The sequence below is a fragment of the Clinocottus analis genome, unplaced genomic scaffold (assembly GCF_023055335.1).
Source record: "Clinocottus analis isolate CAN_PGR_092001 unplaced genomic scaffold, fCliAna1.0.p SCAF_14, whole genome shotgun sequence".
In the NCBI taxonomy this organism is placed as follows: Eukaryota; Metazoa; Chordata; class Actinopteri; order Perciformes; family Cottidae; genus Clinocottus; species Clinocottus analis.
Window position 1 is genome coordinate 2485762 of NW_027175865.1, and position 27486 is coordinate 2513247.

At 46.6% G+C, this 27486-nt stretch overlaps 2 protein-coding genes across 2 annotated transcripts; both read left to right on the top strand.

The window, feature by feature from the left end:
• Positions 1–5327: 5327 nt before the first annotated feature.
• On the top strand, positions 5328–8533 carry LOC137784932 (transmembrane protein 74). Its single transcript, XM_068575930.1, has one exon. The coding sequence runs from the start codon at positions 5719–5721 to the stop codon at positions 6544–6546; it is 828 nt and encodes a 275-aa protein (XP_068432031.1). The 5' UTR covers positions 5328–5718; the 3' UTR covers positions 6547–8533.
• Positions 8534–19177: 10644 nt separating this feature from the next.
• eif3eb (eukaryotic translation initiation factor 3, subunit E, b) lies at positions 19178–26023 on the top strand. Its single transcript, XM_068576224.1, has 13 exons — positions 19178–19310; positions 19725–19842; positions 20134–20251; positions 20400–20442; positions 20641–20745; positions 20876–21001; positions 21592–21716; positions 22041–22167; positions 22294–22395; positions 23935–24044; positions 24329–24431; positions 24654–24788; positions 25682–26023. The coding sequence occupies exons 1-13, from the start codon at positions 19221–19223 to the stop codon at positions 25718–25720; spliced, it is 1341 nt and encodes a 446-aa protein (XP_068432325.1). The 5' UTR covers positions 19178–19220; the 3' UTR covers positions 25721–26023.
• Positions 26024–27486: the final 1463 nt, after the last annotated feature.

A 27486-nucleotide genomic window follows, 5' to 3' on the forward strand; every position in this document is an offset into this window, starting at 1 on the left:
TTGCGTTGCAGCTCGGCTCAGCTCTTATGATTAGTGACCACAGGACACGTTTGTGTGTGTACGTGTGTGTGTGTGTGTGTGTGTTTATGACCGCTCTGTCCAGTCAAAGACACACACCCTCCTCCCCTCCCCCGCTGAAAGGCCGTCTGACTCAGTCTTGTCTCCGTGTCCTCCTGCTTGGCGATGCTGTCCTAGTCTAACCTTGGACCTGCGTCTTTCGCCGCCGCTGCTGCTGCTGCTGCTGCTGCTGCTGCTGCTGCTGCTGCTGCTGCTGCTGCTGATGCTGCTGCTGCTGCTGCTGGTGCTGCTGCTGCTGCTGCTGCTGCTGCTGCTGCTGCTGATGCTGCTGCTGCTGCTGCTGCTGCTGCCGGCTCCCCATCAGCTATTCTTAGCTTCGCGTGCACTCGGGCGGCTTCGCAGCAGATATCCGTCAGTGTAAAATGCCACACTTCGCCTCGACGGCGTAAATAAAACGGGCCCTGCTGGTCGGCGAGCGTCTCTGGAGGAAATGACAAATCAGTTTAGATCATAAACAACAGACCGGCTGCGGCCGCGGCGGCGGCGGCGGCGGCTCGCGACAGCAGCCTGCTGGTTTTCCTTCAGACCGGATACGGGGCCGGAGTATTTGAGTATTTGCAGGCGCTCGTCTCCACAGCTCGCCCAGAGGTTATCGCTTTTATTTCACCGCAGCGCTGCACTCCAAGTCGTAGTTAGACAGATGGACCCCCCCTCCCCCCACCCAAAGGCACTGATGGCAGTTTCTCCAGGTATAAAAGGGACCCCCCCCCCCACCACACCCTCCACTCCATTTCCCTGTAAATCACACAACCGCAGCACATGTGTGTATCTCTGCTCATGCTCTCCTTCACCTTCCTGGTTGGACGTTGGACTAATGGCGCCGCGTCTCGTCCTCAACCTCCAGCTGCAGTTGGGCATGTGCACCGTGTGTTACGTGCCGCGTTGAGCATTGGACCGATGACAGCCGCCCTCGGGCTCCTCCGTGCGTGAGAATGTGTGTGTGCGTGGCCATGAACGCATGCGTGAGTCTTCCTGGCATCGTGACACAGTCGCGGTTATAAAGGCCGGACAGCAGAGACGGCGGTGCATTAATGCTGCAGGGTCCTGGACTCCAGCCCTAGCAGAGAGTTCGTAAGCCTGTGGGGGAGATCATGTGTTTTGTCGTGTGTGCGTGCGTGCGCGTATCCGTCCGTCTGTCCGTAGCTAATCTCGCATCCTGAACCAATCAGCCGGTTTTCTTTTTGCTTGTTTAAGACTGTCTGCTCTGGGTTCTCTTGTTAAATAAAAATATACATTGACTGCCGTTTCCTCCCGTGTCTTAACTGTTCAACACTGAACCGTGAGCAACAACTGCTTCGGCAGCAGAAAGTCTGAAAAGAAGTCTCACCTGGTCTCAGAGACCGACATCTATAGAAAATTCTGTCTGGTTTTGAGCCGGAAACACCTGCAGATTAATTCAACAGCTGATATCTTGAGGCGCGATATAAAGGCAATAAATCCCTGAGAGTGAGGTTCGACTCTTCTTTGTCTGGCAGCAGAGAGCGTTTTCACAGATTTCGCATTCTGTCTGCAAAATATAGGAAGTATATAAATATATGTATATATAAGGATCATACTTGCTGGAGTCGTGCCTTGTTAGCTTTTCCAGACTCTGTGTATTAAAGTGCTGCCCCGACTGTACAACCACGACGCCGCAGGACAGATGAATAGACCGCGCTGTACACGCTGTACACGCTGTACACGCTGTACACGCTGTACACGCTGTACTGCATGTCCCGCACAGACACGGATAGGCGGATATTGCCTGCAGTGGCGTAACAAACCTCGGCTATCGCCCCCACATCAGCACGACCGCGTCGGATTCTGAAGCTGGAGGACGTGGAAAAACATGTCAGGAGATGAAGAACTCTGGACGCTCCGCGAACCAGCTGAAGAAAAGAGATGTGAGCCGACAGCTCTGTGCAGCGTTCCTCCTCTCACCTGGTCTGGTGGTGTTGAGTCGGCCTGTTCGATGGTGACTGTGTAGGCGTGCTGCACCGCTGATGTCGCCAGAAAAAGCACGTGGACGCAGGAAGGCGACGGCCTGTTCAGTGAACCGTGGAGCGGCTCAGCATCAGGATACTTGTTTAAAATGGTAACGAACGCTTTAGCTTAAGATTCTGTTCTCTAGCAGACTGACGGGGCCTGGAGCGCCACCATGAGGACGCAAAGGACACGGACGTCCAACTATTTTCAACATATCGTGTTATTTTCCCAACAAAAGATGTCTTTTCTTTCCCCAATCAGGAAAAGCTGTTCAAAGTGCAGAGTTTGCGAGTGTGAGGTCCATCGCTGACGGACGTCGATTCCTTCACGATGGCCCGAAGAGATTTTACGACGTTGAATGTTTAATGTCACAAACTTATGGTTTTGTGTATGTATCATGTATTTCTCATAGAGCAGTGTGTGAGTGATGTTGTGTTTCATGTCTTAAAATGTATAAGGCATATTTTTTCTTATATATATATATATATATATATTCATATTTTTTTTTCTTTTATATACATTTTTTCTTTCTTTTTTTCTTTTATATATATTTTTATTCCTTTTTTCTTTTATATATATTTCTTTCTATTTTTTATTTTTATTTTCTCAAAATATGTTATTATACAGTTATTATATAACTGTATATTTACTGATTCTTATATCATTTTCATTTATTTTTCCTTAGATTTTTATCTTGAAAATAAGAGGTTATATATATATATATATATATATATATATATATATATATATATATATATATATATATATATATATATATATTTACATTTTTTTATTTTTATTTTTTTTTATATTTTCTTTTTTTTCAAATTAATTAATTAAATTGTATTTTTGTTGATTGGGGAGAGACTTTGTTTACAAGAAGAATGAGACTTGAACGCTTGGGGGGAGGGGAAGAAAAATGTTAAATGTATCACGATTGCACTGTATTTTTGTGTACTTGCCAATAAATAAATAAATAAATAAAAATAAAAAGACGGTTTCAGATCGTAGTCTCTTTTTTTCTTCCAAACTCCCTTTAAAAAATGATTCCAGCTCAATCAAACCATGAAGTAGGTTGTCAATATAGAACGATGCCAGATTCTCTGTGAGACATGTATTTGTTTTAAAGAGCCCACACACACACACACACACACACACACGCACACACACACACACACACACACACACACACACACACACACACACACACACCCCCTCAGGCCTCCTGGTCCGTGCAGCTGACCGTCTGCAGGCTGAGATGCACAGCTGTGAAACTCTGTTGCTTTTAAACTTCCTCTCTCCGCTTGTAGGAAATGTTGACGCCGCCCTGAAGCGCATCGCCTTCACACTTCCTCTCCCTGGGAAAATAAAAAGGTCCTGACGGCTGAATCGGTTGCGTGCCGGCGTGCCCACGAGCAACCAGGCGCTTGATCTCCGTCAACAGAGGAAAGGAGCTTGAACGGTGGAGCGTTGAAGCGCTCTGTAATCGTGACCTTTGGCTACCTGCAGCCTCCGTCTGCTCCAGTGCGCCGCAGAGACGCTGCAAGCTGTAGGATTCAAACCAGCGGCTCAAGTGGAATCTGTGGCTGTCGTTTAAAAAACCTCGGGACGCCATTTTTTTCCTCATTTCAATCCATCAAAAGCAAGTTTAGGGGATGAAATTCTCCTCTTGAGGGTCAGAAAATGATACTCTGTGACGTTGATACCTCTCTGGTAAACGTTTAAATACGCGATGACGTCATCGGGGTAAGCGGATGTGTTTGTTATTTCCTGAAAAGCTGCCAGTTTGGATTCACGAGCGTCTCCCTCTGCGTGGATTTGACATGGTTTGGATTGAATATCAAAGTAGAGCTGTCTCGTCTGGAAAGCCAACGTTTTGTTCTTCAAAGGAGGAGAATCTCTTTTTCTGGACTCGGATTAGTTTTTGTTTGAATGCGTATGAAACCGATAACACGTTGAATCTGTTCCTCCACGACAGGATCTGAAGCTCTGCTGAGAGCAAACACAGCCACTGAGGACACTGACATCATGTCATCTGTTGTCATTTTATTTGTGGGAAATTGGGTTTTATTGCTGTTAGCAAACTGGTAGCGAGCCCATGTTTAAAGAAACAGCAACATGTTGGTGTTGACTTGAATCCTCTTTCTGAGAGTCAGATGAGAAGATCTTTACGCTCTACTTTCTGTTGGTCCGTTGGAAGCTGGAGCCAGAAGCTTGAACTCTGACTTTCTGGAGAAAAGATATTTATTTATTATTTATCGACACTTCCAACTGCAGACGAGACAATAGCATAAAAGCCCTTTGACTCATTAGCTTCACGGCTAGATGGAAGCCGTCCAATCGGCTCACCGCTTTGCTCCTCTACCGTTTAACAACCCACACTCATTGCATGGATTCCCTCAGCCGGCGTGCAAAGTCCCCAGAGGATGAACCCTAATGGCTTTGCTGATCCTCTGACTTCTCCTCCAGCTGCACCATGCGGGTTGACCTTTGTGGTTTTGTGCGCACTGTGATTCACGATGAAACCTCTGCAACAAACGCTGCCGTGCAGCTATATTTGTCCTTTACGTTTCGCGCTAATCCGCGAATGTGTGTGCATGCTACAGCGCTAAATTAAGATGCGGATTATGGTAAACACTGTGCTCGTTAGCATTGTCCCCGCGAGCATGTTAGCCTGCTTACTTTAGCATTTAGCTCAACGGCCTGAGGCGGCTCCAGATCGTTCGTCTCGTGGGGTAATTGCAGATTGATTTTTCGCCGGAGGGCCACCAGAAAGTGACAAACTTGTGATCCGCAGCTGCAGACTTTATGATGTATCTGCATTTAACAGCAGTCTCTCTGTTTATTTGAAAGGGAGAAAAGCATGACATCACTCCCTGTAGAGAGAAGGATTCCTCACAGCCTGACAATCCAAAATGTCCCTCTCACTAACTGATCTCTGAACTATGAAAGAAGCAGCGGCTCATGACCCATTTGCACCGTCTTGCTTGGAGGTGGCCACAGCAACAGGACACATCTCTGCTCGTGCGTTGCCACATGAGGGGAAGCCTCTGGTCGGCGTGCACGCGCCGGAGAGTTGGCTTAGTAATGAGCTTCACGAGGCGGTCTGCCGGAGCCCGGTCCGTGGGAGGGGTCTGCCAAACCTTCCCCTCTAATTGACCAGGGAGCAGAAGCTGCAACCGCGGAGAGAGAGAGAGAGAGAGAGAGAGAGAGAGAGAGAGAGAGAGAGAGAGAGAGAGAGAGAGAGAGAGAGAGAGAGAGAGAGAGAGAGAGAGGTGCTCAGAAACCCGCATTTTGTTGTGTTGTTGTTGTTGTTGTTGCTTAATAACCGCTTATTGACTCACACGAGGGGGATCAGATCCATCAGCGCGCCGCGAAGTGTTCCGGAGCCGCGATGTGAGAGAAGAAGAGCAGCAGAAGAAGAAGTGTTGGATGAATATCGTCATGGGGATTAATTTAAGACTTTGCTTCGCTGTACTTTGAGCCGCTCGCGCTGCACCCACCGGGAGGAAGACGCGCGCTCGCGCCAACACTTAAAGCGCAGACACACACAAAGTGGCTGCAGGGGACGAGGCATGCGGGGAGGAATCAAGAGGTTTCAGGTACTTTCAACGTCTTCTCCTCTCGCTCCTTTTCTGGTTTGCGGTCGCGCGCTGTAGCGACACAGACGGACGCATGGGCTTGGCCAAACGGGGAACCCGGCCGCGCGCTCAGATGGCGGATCTGGAACTGTTTTACTTTGATCAACCGGCTCCGACGGACAGCTCCCCGGTTGCGGAGGAGCAACGGGTCGGAGGAGGAGGAGGAGGAGGAGGAGGAGGAGGAGGAGGAGGAGAGGGTTCAGCACCACGGACAGAGACCCGGAGAGCCGCGCGGCCGGAGGCGGAAACGGAAACATCCTTCACCTGCAAACACCGAGGCGGCGATGAAGAGGAGGAGAAGGACGATGTCCGGCTGATAGGGACGTGCAGCCTGAGTCAGAGCTCCTCAAGTGAACTGTGCGAGGAGGGGGGAGAGGAGGAAGAGGAGGAGGAAGAGGAGGACATCCCGGAACTTTACTTGCTGTCCGACGACGACCTCTCCGACGACGCCTCGGGGAAGTCCGTGGACTACGGCTTCATCACCGCCGTGACGTGCCTGGTGACGGGCATCTCTCTGGTCGCCATATCCTACGCGGTGCCCAGGGACGTGCGCGTGGACCCGGACAGCGTGTCCGCCCGGGAGATGGAGCGGCTGGAGCGGGAGAAAGCCGCGGTGGGGGCCCATCTGGACCGGTGCGTCATCGCGGGACTGTGCCTGCTCACGCTCGGGGGCGTGCTGCTGTCCACCTTGCTCATGGTGTCCATGTGGAAAGGGGAGATGATGAGGAGGAAGGCTTTCGCTTATTCCAAACACGCGGCCAAGTTGTACGGGTCGATCCACCTGAGATCAGGATCCAGCCCCACGCGGGCGTCCTGCTCACGTGCGTCAGCGGCTGATGAGGATCTAGAAGTGCTCAGCTGAGTTTATGGACCAGACAAGCAGGAAAGAGAGAGAGAAATCCTCCTCCTGCTGCCCTGTAACAGGATGTGTTGGAGTTTAAAGCCTTTTGCTTTCTTTCTTTTTTCTTACAGTCTGTTTTTAGATCATAAATGGACTTTTTTCTTTTGTCTTCATTCATGACTCACGTGCCCACTCGTGCTCTGACAGACTCTCTGTTGGCTGTAATTGTTCCTTCCGGCCTTGAACAGATCCGGTGCCTGCAGAGGTCAAACTCAGTCCTTTTGAATACAAATGCTTTTTCTTTTTTTTAAAGTTCTGCTGCGACAGCCCAACGTGAGGATTTACAAGTTTGATTTGCAGCATCGACTCCGACCAGAAACATAAAACGACACAAAGGAGGCTCCTCGGTGGCGGGCGTGTCGCCTCAGGTATAACGGAGAGACAGAGGAATATAATCCAGGAAGCAGATCCGTAAATGTGAGGATGCCAACGGGCTCCTGTGTGTGTTTGTGTGTGTGTGTGTGTGTGTGTGTGTGTGTCACTGTCACAAGGAGGGCTTTGTGCAGAAAGAACTATGAATTTGGGAGATACTATGATTCCAGAAGGAGGACATGTGGATCACAAACGTTGGAATAAAACTCCGTCACAGCCGGCGTGGACAAGAGGAACAATTCCAGCCAGCGGCTGTTTCAGTGCATGTCAGTATTGCTTCATAAAGCTGTACTTTTGATATATTCTGAAAGGCAAAACATAAAATCTGCTCCCCTGGAAATACATATATACGTTGCCGGATGGTGGTTCGTCTTACGATGACCTCTGACCCTCCGTTTGCTTCACGGCTGCTTCACATGCGTCTAATGATGCTGCTGTTTCAACAGATCTGCGTCTCTGTGTGTGTGTGTGTGTGTGTAGCATGTGTGTCTCTCTCTGTGTCTCTGTGTGTGTGTGTCACTGCTTCCGCCTTCATATCCCGCCACGTCAGAAACAGTGCAGATGTGTGTTTTGTTTTTTTTTGCAGAAGAAGAGGGAAACAACAACAATTGCATGAGTTTTCCGCGTCGAGCTCTAAAAGAAATTCTGCGTTAATGTGATCGTGATTGTGACGCGCGTGTTTGCTCGTTGAAATGCAAACGGCGATACCACAGGAGGTGTAATTAGATTTTTGTGGTTGAGCACCGATGTCGGAGGAAAAGCTCAGCTCACGCCGGATGCACCCCGGGGGGGTTTCTGACTGCAGATGTTGAAAAAGCATACAGAGAGAGAGTCAACAAACCCCTGGGGGGAAAAGCTCTCCTGGTAATTGGTGTTGTACTTAATTGCTCATGGGAGGCCTGTGAATCAGTGAGAGGGAGGAGGGGAAAAAAAGCATTTTAGCATTTTAAACAACTGCCTCAATCACGCTGCCGTCGCTGGAAAAACCCAAAGCGATCCAGCTGCAGTACGACGCAGAGAGCGTCGCATCGACAGGAAAGGAAGTAAGGAGTAAGAGGACAGGAAGTGACGGATCGCCCTCCGACAGAAGATGCTGAGAACGAACAATCGTAGAGGAAGCTCTGCGGCCTGATTGGGAGTGTTTATGCGGCCGGTGACATCATCCTCCACGCGACCTTCGCTCTCTCCTCCGCCTCATCGGTGTAATTGAATAGCCGCGATCGGCCGACAGCTGATAGCGAGACCTGTCCTCGTTTGGATGCCGCGGCGTATCGGTTTGCGTGCGCTCGGTCTGTCGCTTCCTGTCCGAAAGCGTCGAGGATCGGACGCTTTCTCCTCGGCCCGACTCGTCCGCTTCGGTCGGCGACGTCTTCTCACGTCCTGTCGCGTTAACGTTGGGAAACCAAGAGCGAGAGAAGTGACGACCACGAAAAGGGACATGAACTCGTCCAGGTGGGATGGAGGGATGAGGGATGGAGGAGTTAGAGCATTTTGTCTGTAAGCAATCTGGAAATGTCTCATTTTGACATCACTTTGTCTGTTTGTGTCCATTAGAGCAACACAATGACCCTGGAAATAAAATTATGACTTTTTAAAACAACATGAAGCAGCTTCAAGGTCTGTTTTCTGCACAAAAAGCAACTGGAAACTAAATCAATCTCAACTGCACTTAGTGGTAGTTGTGTTACTTCAATGTGCCGGGATTGTTTTTGAAGAAGAACTTTTAAACTTAACCTTTAAAACTTCATATTTGTGACTCAAAACATTTACTATCATACGTAAAACATACTCGTGGTTTATAACTTAAAGTTGTAGAAATGTGCAGGACTTGGCGCCATCTAGCGGTGAGGCTGCAGATTGCAACCATTGTTTAGTTTGTCCGTTCTGGGCTCCTGTAGAAACATGGCCGCCTGCTGAAGACGACCTGACGTCCGAACGCAGATAAACGGAGGCAACAAAAAACTAACTCTTATTTTCAGATGACGAAATAAAACATACTTAATAATATTCTGTTCTGTTTCAGGTCCTCCTAAAAAGTTACACACGGTTACTTCAAAATAAACTCGGATACCATTCGTGGATCCATCTATTCATAAATCTGTTCTCAGCATTCCCACAAATTCAACCTCGTGGTTGACCAAAATCAGCTCTTTCAAAGTTAAAAAAAGCAAATGTCTCGGTGAGTAAAGTCGATTCTGTTGCCAGGAAACAGTGCGAGCAGGAAGTTACTGAACTATGGCTGACATAACTTCAAAGAGCAGCGGTTTGAAGAGAAAAAGACATCTTAAATTCACCAGCAAATCCGCTCAAGAAGTGTTATTCATACCAGCGCGCAGACACCAACGTCTCAGTAGTTTAGTTTAGAAGGAGAGGGAAAGATCCAGCCGGACTGTGAGAGTCTCTCAGGCCGATTGAGGAACAAATCAAATGCATTATTATTATTATTATTATTATTATTGAGGGGGAAAGCTGAGGTGTCGATGTGAAAGGTGAGAGCGGCTCGTTCCTTTCCACCGGCTCGCTGTTAGCGATGTAAAGGGAGCGGGACGCTGCAGCAGCTTTAATTGGTGTCTGTGTTGGTTTTGCCAGGGGACACTTGTAATGAAACAACACACACACACACACACACACACACACACACACACACACACACACACACACACACGCACACGCAAACTGCCAAAGCACCAAACAGAATCCCACACACACGAATAAATACTGCTTGCGCTTGTGTTTCTTTTAAAATTAAAAAAAAACCTCACACACCCTCTGCTGACTAACACACACACACACACACACACACACACACACACACACACACACACACACACACACACACACTCATAGCTGCCAGCTACTCACTCATAGCCCCTCCCCCCTCTCCTCTCCATGAATGGAGTTAGTCAGAGTAATCATTCGGGGCAGCTGGCGGCAGGAAATGGAATTGGATTCCCTCGGGGTCACTCGGGGTCACTCGGGGTCACTCGGGGTCACTCGGGGTCAAGAGCTCGGGTGTGGTCGTGTGGACGCCGGGGACCAGGAAGCCGGAAAAGAGCCTTTTCTTCTTTTACTTCACATCGCCGTCCGTCTCGTCTCGTCTGGCTCATTATCGGCTGTCACGGCCGCCCGTCACGCTGAGTGGCGGCGGCGGCGGCGGCGGGACTCTCCGTCGTCTTGTGGACGCCGTCCTGCCGGCCCGGCGAGTCACGAGGCCTCTGTTGAACCGCCGCCTTTAAAGTTAACGACTCGCTCGACGAGGACTCTCGTTGCTCACGATTGTTGCGTGGCAACGCCGGAGCAGTCGCGGGCCGGCACGAGGGCTCCGGAGATCAAATCACAGTCCACATCATTTATCGGCTCAGAAGTTTAAAAAAAAAAAAAAGAAAAAGAAGGAAATCCAGCTGGAGCTGTCTTGCAGGAGGTTTTCGTTGCGGCGTGATACACCTGCCGGCTGCGTCTTAACCTGCAGGTGTTCCCTGATCGCGTTCCAGCTTGAAAGCGATGACTCGGCGTTCGTGGCGCCGGCGGCATCAAAACGTCAAGTCAGCGGATCACAGAGAGGAGACGTGAAGCGAGCAGCAGGAGTCCTGCCCCACACACTGTCTCCATGGCCTGGGATGAAGTCAACCACTTGCTGCAGGTTGAGCTGCACCCACGTCCTCATGTGGCTCCTTTTTTTTTTTTTTTTTTTTTTTTTGTCATCATCTTCCTGGAAGAAATGCAGAAGGGACACGATAACCATAGAAACGGGGTCAGCCTGTTGCTACGGAGAATTACCACGGTGGCTCAGCGTAAGGGAGTTAAAGACGCTCTCGTCTTTTCATTTGCAACGCTAATGGCAGCTGTGGCAGTCAGTGTGTGTGTGTGTGTGTGTGTGTGTGTGACACATTCCCTCTTGTACACGCCGCTGTAAAGATATGAAGAGGCTTTTTTTTAATGCACACTAGACCTCGGTCAGGACTCTTGAGAGGAGAAACCTTCTCACCTGCTCATCTCTCTGTTCATGGGTTTGTGACGAGCTCTTTGTGGTTTATTGACTCGGTCGTGTGTGTGATTGTGTCGGGGAACATTTTAAACAACAAAAATACACTCCACAATTTAAAAAAAAAGGAAAATTGAGCCACCAGCGAGCCCTGGGAACAATGTCTGACTCATCTTAACTTAATGAAATAAAGCAGACGCTTCACAAAACTCTGTTATTGTGATGGAGATCTTTTAGACGATAGCCACGCCAGCGACGCATCCTGCTGACACGCTCCTGACGGGGTCAGCGCTCGCTTTAAAAGCCGCGTTTGGTATATTTTAGTTACGCTTTGTGTCATATTCGGTCAAAGCGTCGCCGTATCCTGACACGCAGATAATCTGTGACACATCCTGGTCCCTCTGCCTCCCGTTAGAGCTTCTGATGGGATTTTTGCAGGATTCCACTAGCCCCGCCCCCAGAAAAAAACAACCAATCAGAGCCGAGGAGCATCAACTCCGGTCAAACTGTGCAGCTTTGTTGTGGCGACCGGGTTTGGAGGGACAAGACAGGAGGCGGCTTGCAGCGAAATCCAAAAAGACACTTTACTAAGATAAAAAAAAATAAAAGATACGATATGAAGTGCAGTTATTGTTATTTTTTCTCTCCACTGGATACACAGTTGTAATATTATGAGGAATAATTGGTTCTTTTTCTAACTTTGTTCGGTGTTCCACCTCACTTTGTTATCAAAGAACCGGGGTTACGTCAAGTAACCCAAAGATTTCACATTTACTGACCGGCTCTTTTTCCTGCATCTCGGGGCGAGAGTGAAAGGTCGCTCCCGTTGTCACGGAGGCGGCTCGGCTGACTTATTTATCCGACATCTTGATGAAAAAGGGGAGAACTAATCCAGAGTGACCTTTCACACCACGAGGTGATCGCAGAAAGGCCGAACACGGAGCCACGCCATCGCTTCATGAAAACTCTCCACACGCCACCGCGCACGCGGACAGATTCGGCCGCATGATGACGGCTCGCTCTGATATGTTCAAACGTGCACGTGTGAGATATAGATTCAGAGAGGATCACGATCGTGAGAAGGCTGTGCGGCATAAAGTGTCCATATGGACCCTCGGGGGGGGGGGTGTCCTGCTGACGTGGCTACGTGGGCCATGTGCAGGAACGTGCCATCACGATTATACATCAAGATACCGCCGATCAAAACTGTGAATCAGAAATGGGAGGAAGAAGTGAGCTGCTCATGTTCCACGTGTTGTTCTTTATTCCACCGTTTGAAGACGGGTTCTTCCACGACAGATGCGTCGAGCGGACGTGGAGTGTTCCCACGCTGCAGCCCTTCTGTGATTGCACTGAATAGATATTCCAGCATTTTAATCTTGCAGCGGGGCCGTTTCACTCACCTCGTCTTTGATTTATGCCGCAATTAATTGGGGGATAGGGGGGGTTTCACATCTGTATGGACACCGCCTGCGCGAGAACATAAAAAGGGTTTCTAATCCCATTTAAGTAGTTCTTTATAACACTGAGTCTTGCTCTCCAGGAGGGCTTTGACGCCCCCCTCCTCTCCCTCCCTCTCTCTCCCCATCCTCTCTCCGGATGCTGACTGACTCTGCAGAAGGTTTCCTCAGACAAAAGGCCTTGAATGGCTTCATTTGGAATGAATCGATTGTGTGCAATCTTGCGGAAATCGAACCCTACCGGGGCGTTTTTTCTCGCTCACATCGATTGCGTCTATTCTTTCCCGTTCGTGCCGCTCTATTGGGATCGTTACTTTTACAATTCAGGCCTCGCCGTGCGAGCTGTGGCTCGTCGCCCCGATGCGACTCCTCTCGTACGGCCGGCTGGAAGTCGGACAGCGTTCGTTCTCTCTGCTGCTTTGATGCTGTCTCAAAGTGCACAGCCAGGAAGCTGCACCTGTCCCTACAAACTAGAGTGAAGAAGCCACACAGAGGTGATGGAAACCGCTGGCTCCGTGCTTTAGCTCCGTGCTTTAGCGCCGTGCTTTAGCTCCGTGCTTTAGCGCCGTGCATTAGCGCCGTGCTTTAGCGCCGTGCTTTAGCTCCGTGCTTTAGCTCCGTGCTTTAGCTCGGTGCATTAGCTCTGTGCATTAGCTCCGTGCATTAGCTCCGTGCTTTAGCTCCGTGCTTTAGCTCCGTGCATTAGCTCCGTTCATTAGTGCCGTGCTTTAGCTCCGTACTTTAGCTCCGTGCATTAGCTCCGTACTTTAGCTCCGTGCATTAGCTCTGTGCATTAGCTCCGTTCATTAGTGCCGTGCTTTAGCTCCGTGCTTTAGCTCCGTACTTTAGCTCCGTGCATTAGCTCCGTGCTTTAGCTCGGTGCTTTAGTAGACATCACTCCACTATTTCTTTCCATAGACATTGTTGTTTGCTGCTATAAAAACGGTCTGAATCCCGTCAACCTTCAACAACCAAACACACTCGAAAACACACATTTTTCTTTACCCAAAATTTGGCTCCACAGTCTGCTGAACAGTGCCGCTCTGTGGAGTTCATGAAGTGCCAAGTGACTCGTAAGATTGCCAGCGACTCGTCATGTCGACATATCCACCGCCGCTCCACCGGAGACAAAATCAAACACGGGATTTGTTTTTGATTGGCGTCTCTTCCTGGTTCTTTGGACCAAAAGCAAATACACACCAAGTACAACAAGTAATGCACACATTTCAAATACTGCTCACTTCAAACTCCACATATTTATATTCCTACTGTGGCTGGCAGTCTTGTGTTTCTGAGTCAGAAGTCCCGACGCAACGTTTCAGGTTGCGAATCCAGAAAACAACGGCGCTTCTTTTGTTCCCGCTCAGCTTGTGCGCGTGACCCCGTCTGTTCTCGGGGGTGAGTTATGCCGCCTGTCAGTCAAACCACATGAAACCGAGGAGATTCACGTCGGGTGTATTGTGAACAAACACCCGGCAAGTGATGCAACTAAACAAAAAGAGAATACACATGCTCACAAACACCGCACTTCTCTTTAACGCAGTCAAAATAATGAGCGTGCACGAGGAGTGGGAGCAACTTCACAGACCTCATTCAGTCTTTAAATCCCTCGTAACGCAGTTGACAACATCGCGCTCCCGCTTCCCTCTGACATGCATCCTCCAGCAGCAGAAACGCACAAAAATACATATTTCAGTTCAACTCAGTCAAGATTATGTTCTCCTCTGCATACATTAGGCATTCTGCGCGATGTTTCTGTCAAGTTTGTGAGGATAATTAGCTATTAGCTACAGTTACTATTTTATGTCAACAAGCTATATTTAGATTATTTTTTTCTTCTCGTGTTCTGACGTATCCCTCCTCCTCAAGGGTGGATTTTGTTTTGTCACTGACGCAGGCAAAAGTTACACAAGTCAAACCTCCTTCCATGAAACCCAAACATTAAGAAAACTGAGAAAAAGGCACCAACCAAAGACACACACTCATAAATGATGAGTCCAAAACTGTATGTGTGCTCTAGAATTGTGTAGATATTGGAAGATAACTGTAAAGGTCTCACTTTGGGAAATCTGGGCAAAAGGCTTTCATCACACAGAGAGAACGACGGCTGAAGATTTGATGAGTAAGGTTTTATCTTTAAAGAGACTGAGGCCCAAATTCATTAGCAGCAGCATCCACACCTTCATTTAGCATGTGTGCCTTCACTTGCTTCTAAACACGGCTGCACATTGTGAACCTGGCTGCAACTTTACTTTACTGGCAGAGATGAGAGATCTCAGGTAGCCTGAAAGGGGATGTACCTCCACCTTTTGGGTGGTGGTTGTTTTTTATGAAGACAGACTGCACTCAGTGTGCCTTTTCTGTCTGTTGTCCTCCGATGTTGAAGAACGCACCACCGTCTGAGGTCGGATGCCATTCGGTCCACGTGTGTCTGTGTACATGCAATATTCATCAGGCAGTATTCTTCATTCAGCACATTAGCGTCACCGTATTGATTTTACGCGTTGCAATTAACAAACGGTCCGTCTGGGAGAAGATCGGCAGCCCTTTACGGCATCTTGCGCTGCAGGAACTCGGCGAGATTACAGAAGAAAGAAAAAATGTCTTCCAACACAAATGGAGTCAAAGCTTTCCGAGTTCACGAGATCCTCGGAGGAAGATGCACTTCCAACGTTGGTGTTTCTTCTTCAGTGGAGAAAAGGAAAACACAACAACACTCAAGCAGCAGCTTTTTGTTCGCAACATCGTCTTTTTGACAGGAGGAAAAAATGGCTTTATGGGAAATGGGTCTTAATTTCGTGAAGTGCTCACAGTTGCCTCAGCTTCTAATCTGTGAGATAATTAATATCTGTATACTGTGTGACCCCACATACTGCTCAGCCCTTGGCTTCATGTATATAGAAGAATCCGCTTTGTTGGCAGATTATCTTGTCACATATACACAGAAATGGAAAATGTAATCAACAAATATATTATGATATATTGTTATGGATAAAGATTAAAACAGACTCAATGGGTCACTGAATTTCACAGGAAATTGTTGCTATGTGTCATATATATACAGCATGTATTGAAAAATAAAGTAAAGTACACATAAATCCATTAATAATAAAATACAATTTTATAATAAACGTCATTCTGAAATGGGCCGTCCTGCTTATACTTTTACCTTTGGTATTTTAAGTATATTCCATTGGTAATACTTTATTCTTTTACACTTTAGCTTAGCTTTAGACACTCTGACGAGTCGCAGTAGCCGAATAAACCAAATCACGAGAGTGTAAATACACATTTCTACTTCCATAAATTGTGTCTGAGTCGGGGGAAGAACTGCTGAAAGGGGTCGGTGTGAATTCCTCTGCAACACTCGATGCATATCATTTGTATTCATGATCACAACATGGCATGGCCGTGTGTGTGCAGTCACTATATGTACCTGGTGGGTTAAATAGCTTCAAACAAGGGACTTGCACCGTCTTCAAAAATAGCGATCGAGACAACGCCGGAAAATTAGTGTCACTTTTATTCACACGGCTGGTGCCGCGTGACAAAGTGTCCACGTAGGCAAATGTCCCGGCGGCAGACTGTGAGCGGGGAAACTGTGTGGAAACGGCGTTGGAAGTCGACGTCCTGCGATGGGTAGCAGCGCCCCCTCCCCCGGGTTTCATTACCTTTGCTTTACCGGCGTCAGAGCGGGGAAACTCATTCGCTTTGAGGCTTTTGATCCTCGCAGAGCTGCGTGCCACCCGGTAGAGCAAAGCAATCTCACAAGAAGGCGCTGCATCTGAATTATCACCCAAGGATCCAGCATGCTTCATTTCTTTTTCCCTTCTTTTTTTTTTTTTGTCTGTAATTATTTCCCTTTGATTTGTGCATCCTGCTCTTATGTCTTTATTAAATTCTTGGCTTCTTCTCTGAAGCGCTTCGTGTCCAGCTGGCTCTTGCTGTTGTGAAGAAGAGAAAAAAAAGTGGAAGGCAGCCAGAGGCAGATTGAATCCAGGATATGTCCGCGGCCTCGAGGATGGACAAGAAGAGAGAAGGAGGGATGGGGGCGGGGCGGATGTGTGGCAGCGAGGAACGACATTACATTTTCATAAGTCAAGGTTTTCCTTCGAGATTTCATGGCAGAAGTCACTGCCTATAGATTTTCAGAAGCGGATGAAAACGTCAGTGTTCAACTGCAGCCTTGGAGGGAAAGAGAAAGAGAGAGAGACAAAGTGACGAGAGAGCGATTTTTAGTCGTTTCTCTGAGCTTCTGCCTCTACCTAACTCCTAAGTGCGTCCGCACGGACACACCGAGACATCGGGTTTGTCAGCGGCCATTTGTATACTGCTGGCCGGTGAGCAGCGCTCTCCATCTGTGTGGGAGCAAAGCTGGCCTCGCTCTCCACCAATTGGCACTCTGAGGTTCAGCAACATTTTGAGGGACGCATTGAAAGACACGGTCCTTGAAGAAGGCCGTTTGGTAGTTTTGCGCAGACTGGGAATTGATGATTAATAATAATAATACATTTTATTTATATAGCACTTTTCATAGTACTCAAAGACACTTTGCAAACATCAAAATCATCATAAAAGATCCACACACTAAATCCCTTGGTTTAACTTTGATGTTCTTCTTGAGACAATGATGGTGCACTTCTACACCGCCATCATTGAGTCCATCCTCTGCTCCTCTGTCACCGTCTGGTACGCTGCAGCCACTGCCAAGGACGAGGGCCGGCTGCAGCGCATCATCCGCTCTGCCGAGAGGGTGACTGGCTGCAATCTGCCCTCCCTCCAGGACATGATCGCTTCAAGGACCCTGCAGTGGGCTAGAAATATTGTCTGTTCGTGTCCCTCCCTTCCCTCTGGCAGGAGAGATGGCCTCACGCCACGCAAACCGTTTTTTCCCGTCGGCAGTCGGGCCCACCAACAGAGCGCAGGTTCCCTCACAGAACTATTTATTACTGGTCACTCTCCTGCACATCCCTCCATACTTTATGATGAATTGTTTTGGTTTATGACCAAATGGCTCTCCCTGACTTCGTGTGTGCACTGTCTTTACGACTAATTAGCAAATGTTAGTATGCTAACACGCCAAACTAAGATGGCGAACACGGCAAACATCCTACCTGCTAAACATCGGCCTGTTAGCACTGCGTGCAGCCTCACTGCTAGCAAGTCTTGTTTCTATTTTCCCGTAAGCTTTCCTCGCTGTCTAATCCGACAGTTTGGTGAATCAAGAAAGGCTTCGGTCGGCTTGTTGTGTCTTTATTTTGTTGTATTCTATATTGCATGTTTTTTTTAATCAGTTATAATCTAAATAGAATCTGTAGATTTTCTCTTATTAAGTCTTTTAGCTTCTTTTAGCCTCTTAAGTCTTTTAGCTTCTTCAACGAATCTTTCGTTGACTTTGTTTTGAACCCTTGGCCCCGTAGGCCCTGTTTCCCTTGCCATCGACTTTCTGGCAGCCATAGTGGTTGAGAAGTGTTTGATCATTGCTCCCTGCGCCAATGAAACATTTGACTCGGGGAAACAAAACCAAGACTGCCTCCTTGAACAGAATGGATCTATCTATTGACTCCGTGATAAGAGACGGTTGGAGCTGGAAACATCCCTGGCGGGCTGAGGAGTGCTTCTTTGTCCTGACCGACTGATGAGTGTCCCCAAGTCCCTGATCGCAATCCCTGCTGCGGAGACAGCCGCTGCCTGTCTGAGAGCTCCATGTTCTGTCAATAAAGACAGCATATAGTCTGATTTAGAATTGGAAAAGACAGAGTTCAAAGTCTCCCTCGAGCCATGTTTGAGATTTCAATCACATGCAAGAGAAACACAATACAAATTCAGCCACTAATATGTTAATGTTTCCTGATATCTATGTAATTCCACTTATTGGTGTGCTGTTTTTTGTCGGCTTTAAAGCCGACACAGGAATGCTTGGTGAACCACATTCCCGGCTACAGCTCTCAAAATAGCTATAGGGGATAATAATTGACAGTAAATCTGTACTAATACAGTGGTGCAGGAATGACACATTTTGTAGGTCATGCAGTAAGTTCGAGTTACACTGATTCCCTCGACAAGAATCCCACTTGATTTTGGATTAGTGCAGAGAATAAGCTCTGTGGCAAACAAACGATTATGATATGTTTTGTTCAGCCAGGTAATCTTCACAAAGACCACTTTTATGGCTCGTGATGTGTAAATGCAATCATCAAAAGTATCTGCCTTCCTACAGAAAACAAACATTTAATGTTCTATGTTAATCTGATGTTTTTTTTATGCAAATACAAGCAAAACGTTCACATGTATGAAAAAAAGAGCAGACCAATTAATTTGTCTTTTGATAAATTATTTTATTTTGTAAATTAGGATATGCTGCGATGGATAACTTACAGGTTTGGAGCCCGTACCTTGCAGGTTCATGTTGTCTGATGCAATGGTTCTCAAATGGGATACAAGCACCTCTGGGAATACTTATAGTTTATTTCATAAATATTCAATGATATAAGTGTAACTTCTTAAACTGAATTGTATATATTCAATATTAAATCAGACGCTGATGACACACCGCTGTGTATTACATTGTTTGTTTTTGTTTTTTTACCCAAAATGCTTTGCTGGTTAGAGGCAAAAGGTTGAGAAACACTGGTCTAATGCATTGTCTTGTCTTTCCCTTATTATTTTACCACTAACATTTGTTTAATTGTATATTCTGTGCGTGTAATACTTTTCTAATAGTGCCTTTTTTTCGGCGGGAAAACGAGATGACGTCACCGGGCCTGGTTCCGTCTGCGTCGTGTTTGTCGATAAAGTTGTTTTTTTTTAAGCCGGCCAAGATGGCGGACTACGACTTGACAACCAAGATAGCTCATTTTCTGGACCGGCATTTGGTTTTCCCTCTTTTGGAATTCCTGTCCGTGAAAGAGGTACAGCCGCCTTTACGTGCCATGACGCAAACAATATAACGTGCTTGTTTATTTCCGCGTATTTATCCATAAAAAGACGTTTGTAATCGGGAACAGGTTAATCCTCAACCGGCCCGGCGTTAGCAAGCTAGCTAGCCGTAGCTAGGTTACGACCGTTAGGTAGATAGCGCGTCAGCCAGCTGCTAAACTAGACATTTATTTAAGTATATTATAACTCGGGTACTGCTGTCATGTTAGTTATAGTAGCACTCAATGATATCACGCTTCTTATTGCCGTTACCGAGCATGTTAGCTTAATGCCAACAGTGGATTAACGGTGGCTGTGATGTGAAGCGTTATGGTGTCCTGAGGTCGTTTATTTTCTGAAATAGAGTCGGACTCCCAAAGGAAACCAAGTGCTTCTGTTTTCAACAGATCTACAATGAGAAGGAGCTTCTTCAGGGAAAGCTGGACCTCCTCAGCGAAACCAACATGGTGGATTTCGCCATGGATGTGTACAAAAACTTGTACGCGGACAAGGAAATCCCACACAGTAAGAAACATAGTAGTTTAACAGTTTTGTTTGGGTTCAGTTGCATTTAATTCCGTCGTAACATTTTTATACAGAAGTTGTGTTCACCTACAAAGCCAGTAGAAGATTCACAAGTGGAAGCATACTGGATGTGTTGCTCTTTACCTCCACTTCAGCAGTTTATTGATCAAACCCATCAGATCATAATGGTGCCATGATTTGTGAAGACATTTTGTTATTTCTCTTCGCTCACTCCAGAAGCACAGGTGACGTTACACTGTTGTGTTGATATGAGAATGGTTTCTGTTTCAGCTCTGAGGGAGAAGAGGAGCACTGTGGTGGCCCAGCTGAAGCAGCTCCAGTCAGAGACGGAGCCAATCGTCAAGATGTTTGAAGACCCAGAGACGACTCGGCAGATGCAGTCGACAAGGTATGATCACCTCATCAAAGAAATGCTTCATTTGGAAATGCTTTCTTATTTATCACATTATAGTCGTGACAGTATTTTAATACGTGTCAAAGTATGTCTGTGGACTGTGAACGGCTCGTTCTGATCTGATTGTTTTTTTTTATATCAGAGATGGACGGATGCTGTTTGAATACCTTTCAGAGAAACACAATGTAAGTGTGGAAATGTTGAACTGTGTATCCACACACCTGGTTGTATGAAGAGTGCACTTAATTTTCATCTTTTTTTTTTAAGGCAACCCTTTCATTCAAAGACAGTCTTTTCTTCCATTTAACTGGTTCCTGATAAGCTTTCAGCCTTGTTTAATGTCCTTTAATCGATGCATCTCTTTGTTTGTTTTTATTTGTTAGTTTCGACAAGAATATCTGGACACGCTGTACAGGTACGCCAAATTCCAGTATGAGTGCGGTAACTACTCTGGAGCTGCAGAATACCTCTACTTCTTTCGCGTCTTGGTAAGAGTAACCACATACGAATAGAACAGGTTCAATACAAACCCCAATAAATGACATTGTGCAACTTTAAAAAAATAAAACTCATTCTGTTTTTGATTTTGAAACGATGAATTTGTTGTTCTCTGCTCAGGTTCCCTCTACAGACAAGAATGCCTTGAGCTCTCTGTGGGGTAAACTGGCCTCTGAGATCCTGATGCAGAACTGGGAAGCAGCCATGGAGGATCTCACTCGGCTAAGGGAGACTATCGATAACAATGTAAGTGAAGAATACTTTATCATAATGACTTACCAGCTGCCACACACAGACCCACCATGTGAGCCTGTGTGTGGCATCATGGAATGGGGCAAATGTGGACCCGGAGACACCGACTGTAACAGGAACTAACACAGAGGCGGTTTAAAATACTGTTTAAACAAAATACGTTTTGTCATTGCGATGGCGTCACATCTACAAAACTTTACAGGTGAGCAGTTGAGATCAGGATGACGGCTGAGTTCATTTCTGTGATGTGGAAAACGGACAGAATCAAAGAATTTGTTCTGCATCCAAGTCAAATGAACAGATTCAAACGATGCTGCTATGTTTTGGTTTCATTTACGGGCATCTTTCTTCTCTCCTCCGCAGCCAATGAGAGCTCAAGACACCTGTAGAGGGGACACTTAGGGAAGAGGTTGCTTGTTAGTCGTCCAAAAAACAGAAGAGTTTGACGCCAAATGCTAAACTTAAAGCACTTTATTTCTCAAAAGGATGGAATGATTGGTTTTCCAACTGTATTGAAGCACTGTCTTGTTGCGTTAGATCATAAGCATGACTTTTTTAAATGAATTGTTGAAATCTCTCCTCAGTCCGTGAGCTCTCCTCTCCAGTCACTCCAACAGAGGACCTGGCTCATCCACTGGTCCCTCTTCGTGTTCTTCAACCACCCGAAAGGCAGGGACAACATCATCGAGCTCTTCCTCTATCAGCCTCAGTGAGTCTCCATGTGTTCGGCTCCTGCTAACAATACGAGGCGCGTACACAGGCGCGATGGTGTAAAAATGAAGTGTGGGCTTCATTCTTTTATCTCGTTTCAAGAACGGACGTCAGAGGCGCTCGCTGGCTCGGCTTAAACGTGTTATCTTTTATTTGAAAAGACCATTATAGTTTGAAGGCTGTTGTGTCGTCAATACTTTTTATCAACGTATTTTGCACCAGAACATGTTGCACCCACAGAAATGGGCAAGTTTTCTTTAGAATTGTACCTTGTGAATGCGTTTACCGACATGAATCAAGGCTTTTGCTCTTTATTCTTCAGGTACCTGAATGCGATCCAAACAATGTGCCCGCACATCCTGCGATACCTCACAACCGCAGTCATCACCAACAAAGACGTACGGAAGCGCAGACAAGTGCTCAAGGACTTGGTGAAAGTCATTCAACAGGTAAAGTCAATAAATGGCGGCGGAATCGTTTTCAATTTATTTTTCATCCAAATCAGCTCGTGGGTTCATTCAACATTTAAATGACGCTTTCTCTCCCTCCCTCTCTCTCTCCTTCTCTTCCTGCAGGAGTCGTACACATACAAGGACCCGATCACCGAGTTCGTGGAGTGTCTCTATGTGAACTTTGACTTCGACAGCGCCCAGAAGAAGCTGAGGGAGTGCGAGTCGGTGAGTACGGCTCCCTGAGGTTTCTCCTGCTCCACAGTGTGTGTTCGTCATGGTGCACAGGCCTGAATCACTCCTTTAAGAAAGAAACTAAACTAAAACTTTCTTTTAAGTGAGCTGTCTCCCGGGACCGAGGGGTAATATGAAGCTTCCCTTAGCCGTGGTGCTCTGATCTCCTGAGCCCAAAGCATTTAACTTTGCAGCCATTCAGCCTCAGCAAATCCATGTCTGGCCTGATTTGCCGGCTTTTACTTTTATTCAGTTTGATTTTCAAAGCGGAACCGCTGTCAGATTTGGTACTCGGTTGCCTTCTCTTTAGAAACCCTGCAGTATTTTATTTTTTAGTTGCGTGTCGGGGGACCACTTTGCTCTTTCATCAAATGGCTTTTACCCCTCTTGTGTAATTTATGCAGCGAGTGCGAAGGCCTCAACGATCCTGTCTGATACGGGGGAGTGAGCGCTTGTGGAATCCGCTGCCTTTTTAATTGTCAGGGGAATTATAATTTACATGTTTTTGTTCAGTTTTCCTCTAGAGATCAGCAACTTGTCTTAATCACTCGAAAAACATGACGTTCTGCTGTTGTGCGAAGAAAACTTTGAGATTGATGTAGAATATTAATGGCGGCACTGGGCCCATTTTGTCTCAATCACATGACGAAAATGAGTCATTATTATATTTCTGATGGACCATGGCACCTTCCTTTGTGCGTCTACAACGGCAAAGCGTTGAATAATTGGATTTCTGACACATAATTGGTGCCACATAATTTTTTAAAATCCCACGTGCTAATATATTCCTGAATCTGAGCTCCTGTGGAGGTGGTCAAACATCTCATTTGTTTCTGTGGTTGTTGCTTTTAAACCACAGATAGAGACGTCTCAACATAATCTGGTACACGCACACACACAGTGTAAACTTATTTGTTGTTATCGGAGCGTTAATCGTGCCGATTCCCACGAACGCTCGTAAAAAGTAAGAGAGAAAGTTGAGATAAGAGCGAGGAAAGGTTTCCACATGAGCTCCATTCTCTTGTGTCTTCCTCCTTCTCAACATCAGCGCTCGCACCACAGGAAGCTCCTCTGAAGCTGGATAACCGGAGGAGATTTAGAAGCACATTGGTGCATAAATGTGCATTTTAATGAGGTAAATGAGCTTGTGTGACCATATCATGTGTATCCCTTTTTTGTTAGTTTGGACAACAACACAAAAAGATCCAAACCACCAGGACATTTTAATGTATGGGACAAACCAAGAGCAAAACAGCCAGCCCGCAGTAAATAGTTTCCACAACATCATATGTGATTATTCACTCAGTTACTTATTATTCCAGCAGAACATGGTTTAAATAATAGCTGCTGGCGTGTACGCCTTAATGATGACTGCTTTATGTGCATATATTGTAAAATGTGCCGGCAGAGACCTCAAACTACTACCTGAAGGAACACTTTGTCTTTTCCATGTTTTTCTCTGCTTCCTGTTAGTGAAAGCTTTGTGTGTGAAGCGATTGAGCCGTGCTCTTTTCTTTCTTTTTTGTCCTTCAGGTCCTCGTGAACGACTTCTTCCTGGTCGCTTGCCTGGAGGACTTCATCGAGAATGCCCGCCTCTTCATCTTTGAGACGTTTTGTCGGATTCATCAGTGCATCAGCATCAGGTACGGAGTCTTGATTCCCCAGTCTCACTGCTATCAGGAGACATGCTGAGTTTGTGTGTAAGATTAAACAGAGACAGTAATATGAGAAGTCTGAATATAACAGTGAAATAGTAAATGATTAGGTGTGAATATTGTTTTTCTTCCAACACCATCAATGTCCGGCTATTTCCCCCCCAAATTATGTTCAACAGTGAACTGTAAAACAAGTTTTCTAATGACTGTGTATTACCTAAAGAGTATTTACTCAAGTACAATGCCCCTCCTCTTCCGCTCTCTCCACTCAGCATGCTGGCAGACAAGCTCAACATGACGCCGGAGGAGGCGGAGAGGTGGATCGTCAACCTCATCCGTAATGCCAGACTCGATGCCAAGATCGACTCCAAACTGGTGAGTCTTCGCACTCACTAATCCACCTTCTGTCAGACGAGCTTCGCATCACCAGAGCCGAGCAGAAGCGGCCCCGTCTAGACCGTTAGGAAATGTATGCGTGCATTGCTCGCGCAAAAGAAAGCAGCACAGACGTGTTAGGTGGTGATGGATGGATAGATACTTTATTCATCCCCAAGGGGGAAATGTGTGTGTTCACGTTTGTGTGAATTTGTCCCTCAGGGTCACGTGGTGATGGGCAACAACGCCGTGTCGCCGTACCAGCAGGTGATCGAGAAGACCAAGAGCCTGTCCTTCCGTAGCCAGATGTTGGCAATGAACATCGAGAAGAAAGTGGCCCACAGCAACCGGAACGAGGTGTGTGTAGATGTGGTGTGTGTAGATGTGTGTCTGCGGATGTGAACATGAGCTGCATGTAGGAAGTGCACGGAGTCACCGTGACGTCACCGGTTGGTTTGCAGGCCGCCGTTTCAAAGCCTCGAGCCGTCCTCGCATTTTGGGTGTCGCCATTTTGTAAATGGGACATTTCATGCGACCTTATTTAACCTAATTTTAATCTTGCTTATAGTCTATTTGACTATAAATGGAGCATCGATTTACTAAATGAACATCATTATGTATTGAAGAAGACTTGAAACTAGAGATTGAGACTTTAAACTAATAATAGAATGAATTAAGAGAGAAATTGAGTACTTTTCGCATAGACATCCTTACAGTGTCGCCCCCTGATGGACATTAGAGAGAATGCAGGTTTAAGGCTTTTCCGCTGTGGCTTCACCTGGATCTGAACGTTAATCCCTTTTAGTAGTATTTACTGTTGAGGGAAAGAGGACATTAATCTCAGATATCAACGCATTCTGTTTCTTTTATCTTTCTTTTTTACATTAAACAAACCAAGTTGACACTTAAAGATTGTTTAAGGCGCGATTTATTTTAATTTTAGACTTTTAAAAAACACATTTTTTAGTAAGATCGTAGGTCTCCAACGACTCTGTGAAAACATTCTCAATAACTCAAACTTTTCTCCTCCATAGACAATTTATTTTGGGTGAAATAATCATAATTTTAATATACGAGCCACTTAGTATTCTGTTTAATCTGTCAACATTGTTTTCGTCGCGTCAATCATCTGTAGAGAGCAGCAGGTGTGTCTTCAGTTGCTGGATATCTAATTATGGAGACAATCTCTTTTTGCCTTTTTTACAAGTTTAAGCATTTCTTCTAATGTTTGTTTTTGTGTGTTTTCTCAGACGCCAAACTGGGCTGCTCAAGACTCTGGCTTTTATTAAGATGGAAATGGGCCTCAAGAGGATGCAGATGGCTCTCCTGGATGTTATTTATGCTATTTATTGAATCCCTTTTTATTTATCACATTGGAAACTATTGTTATTGAACTGGCAGCATGAGTCCTGCAGTGTGAATTGTCCGAGAGGACGCGGCGAGACCGGATCAAGACGACGTCATCGAGGTATTATTTATCATGTGGACACTCGCTTCATCATGACTTCTATTTATTCTGGTATTAAGTGTTGATTTCTTTGGTTTCTCGATCCAACCGGCAATCAACATTAAACACTTTTTTTGCCTCTTCAGAGAGATTTGTTTGTTTCTTCCTCGAATAATATTCGACCACAAGATGGCGCCATTGGTTAATGTTTGATTAAGAGCTGTTTCCAGACATTTGTAGTATTTCCCAGTGCAATCTCTCCCACCACAGAGTCTGAGTTTAGTATCTGTGATAAGGAGAACAAAAATAAACTAAATAAGTCTTTGAAAAGGCGTCGCTGGCTCGGCTCTCCTCTGACCAGCCTCGACGTTAGTGGCACGAATGATTCGGGGACTGAACAGGAAAATTGAGTCTCAAATGGAGGTGTGAAGCCCCGAGGCGACCGCTCACCATACGACGAATCACACGTCACTCACACACTTAATCTTCCCCTCGAGTCGTCGTCCATCAGAGCCGGTTGTTTCTGCTAAATGCCTAATTTCCGAATATTGAACAATGCTGCAGTGCAAATATTTGACCCGTGTCCATGTACTGAAAACATGCAGTCAGGGTTTGTGAGGAGCACTTTTACTTTGACAAGGAATATCATTCAACATAAACATGTGCCAAGATCATACGTTGCCAAAACATACAAGATAAGACGGCACTGCAAAGTAAATAATACTTTTTTTTAGCTCCATACCTGAGGGGGGGGGCGGCGTTTTTAAGTGAGCGTTCAAAGAAGACGAGGGCTGCATTCCTGAGAACGAGACCTTAACGCCTGTTAAACCTGTCAGGTGAATAGTTTGGGTCAATAAAAAGCTGACGCCCTTTGTTCCTCACATTGTTAGTGGTTACCTAACCTGGTTCTCTCACACACACACACACACACACACACACACACACACACGGTGGTGTGGCAGGAGACAATATGCAAGAGGGGAAAATGCCCCCAGGTGCTTCTCTTGAGTTTTCCTTCAGCGCGACGGCCTCGAAGGAGCAAGAGCGCCTTCTGAGGGGGGAGTGGCTGACAGTTAAACCTCGCCACTCCTCCAAACTCCACACACACTTTTCCAGGACTCAAGATAAACACAACAGACACACACGCTAACACACACGCTTACACACACACACATTCTCTCTCCAGAGCTGACGTGGGCCTGAGGTCTGTGTGCGGCGGCTCCCTTCTGGAACAGCTGGTATCCATCTGTGGTTGCCGTTGCTCTGGTTGCTGCTGCTGCTGCTGCTTCTTCCTGCTGCTGCTGGAGGCGCCGTGGCCGCCCCGAGAGGACAGGAACCGGGCCCCCCCCCCCCCAGCCGAACAAAACCACACGTTCACGAGCGCCGCTGCAGACGCAGTCTCCCCCGAGGTGGACAGCCAGGCTCTGCCGGTTTGAGAGAAGCTCACCATGGACTCCCTGATGGCCTGGGCTGTCACCGACCCGTCTGTGGCCCGGCTGCTCTGGGTCCTGGCTCTGGTGCTGGCCACGCTGCTGGTCTGGCTCTTCTTCTTCTGCTGCTACAGTTGGAACCAGAGATCCTCGCCCTCCCTGGAGCGGTACCTGGCAG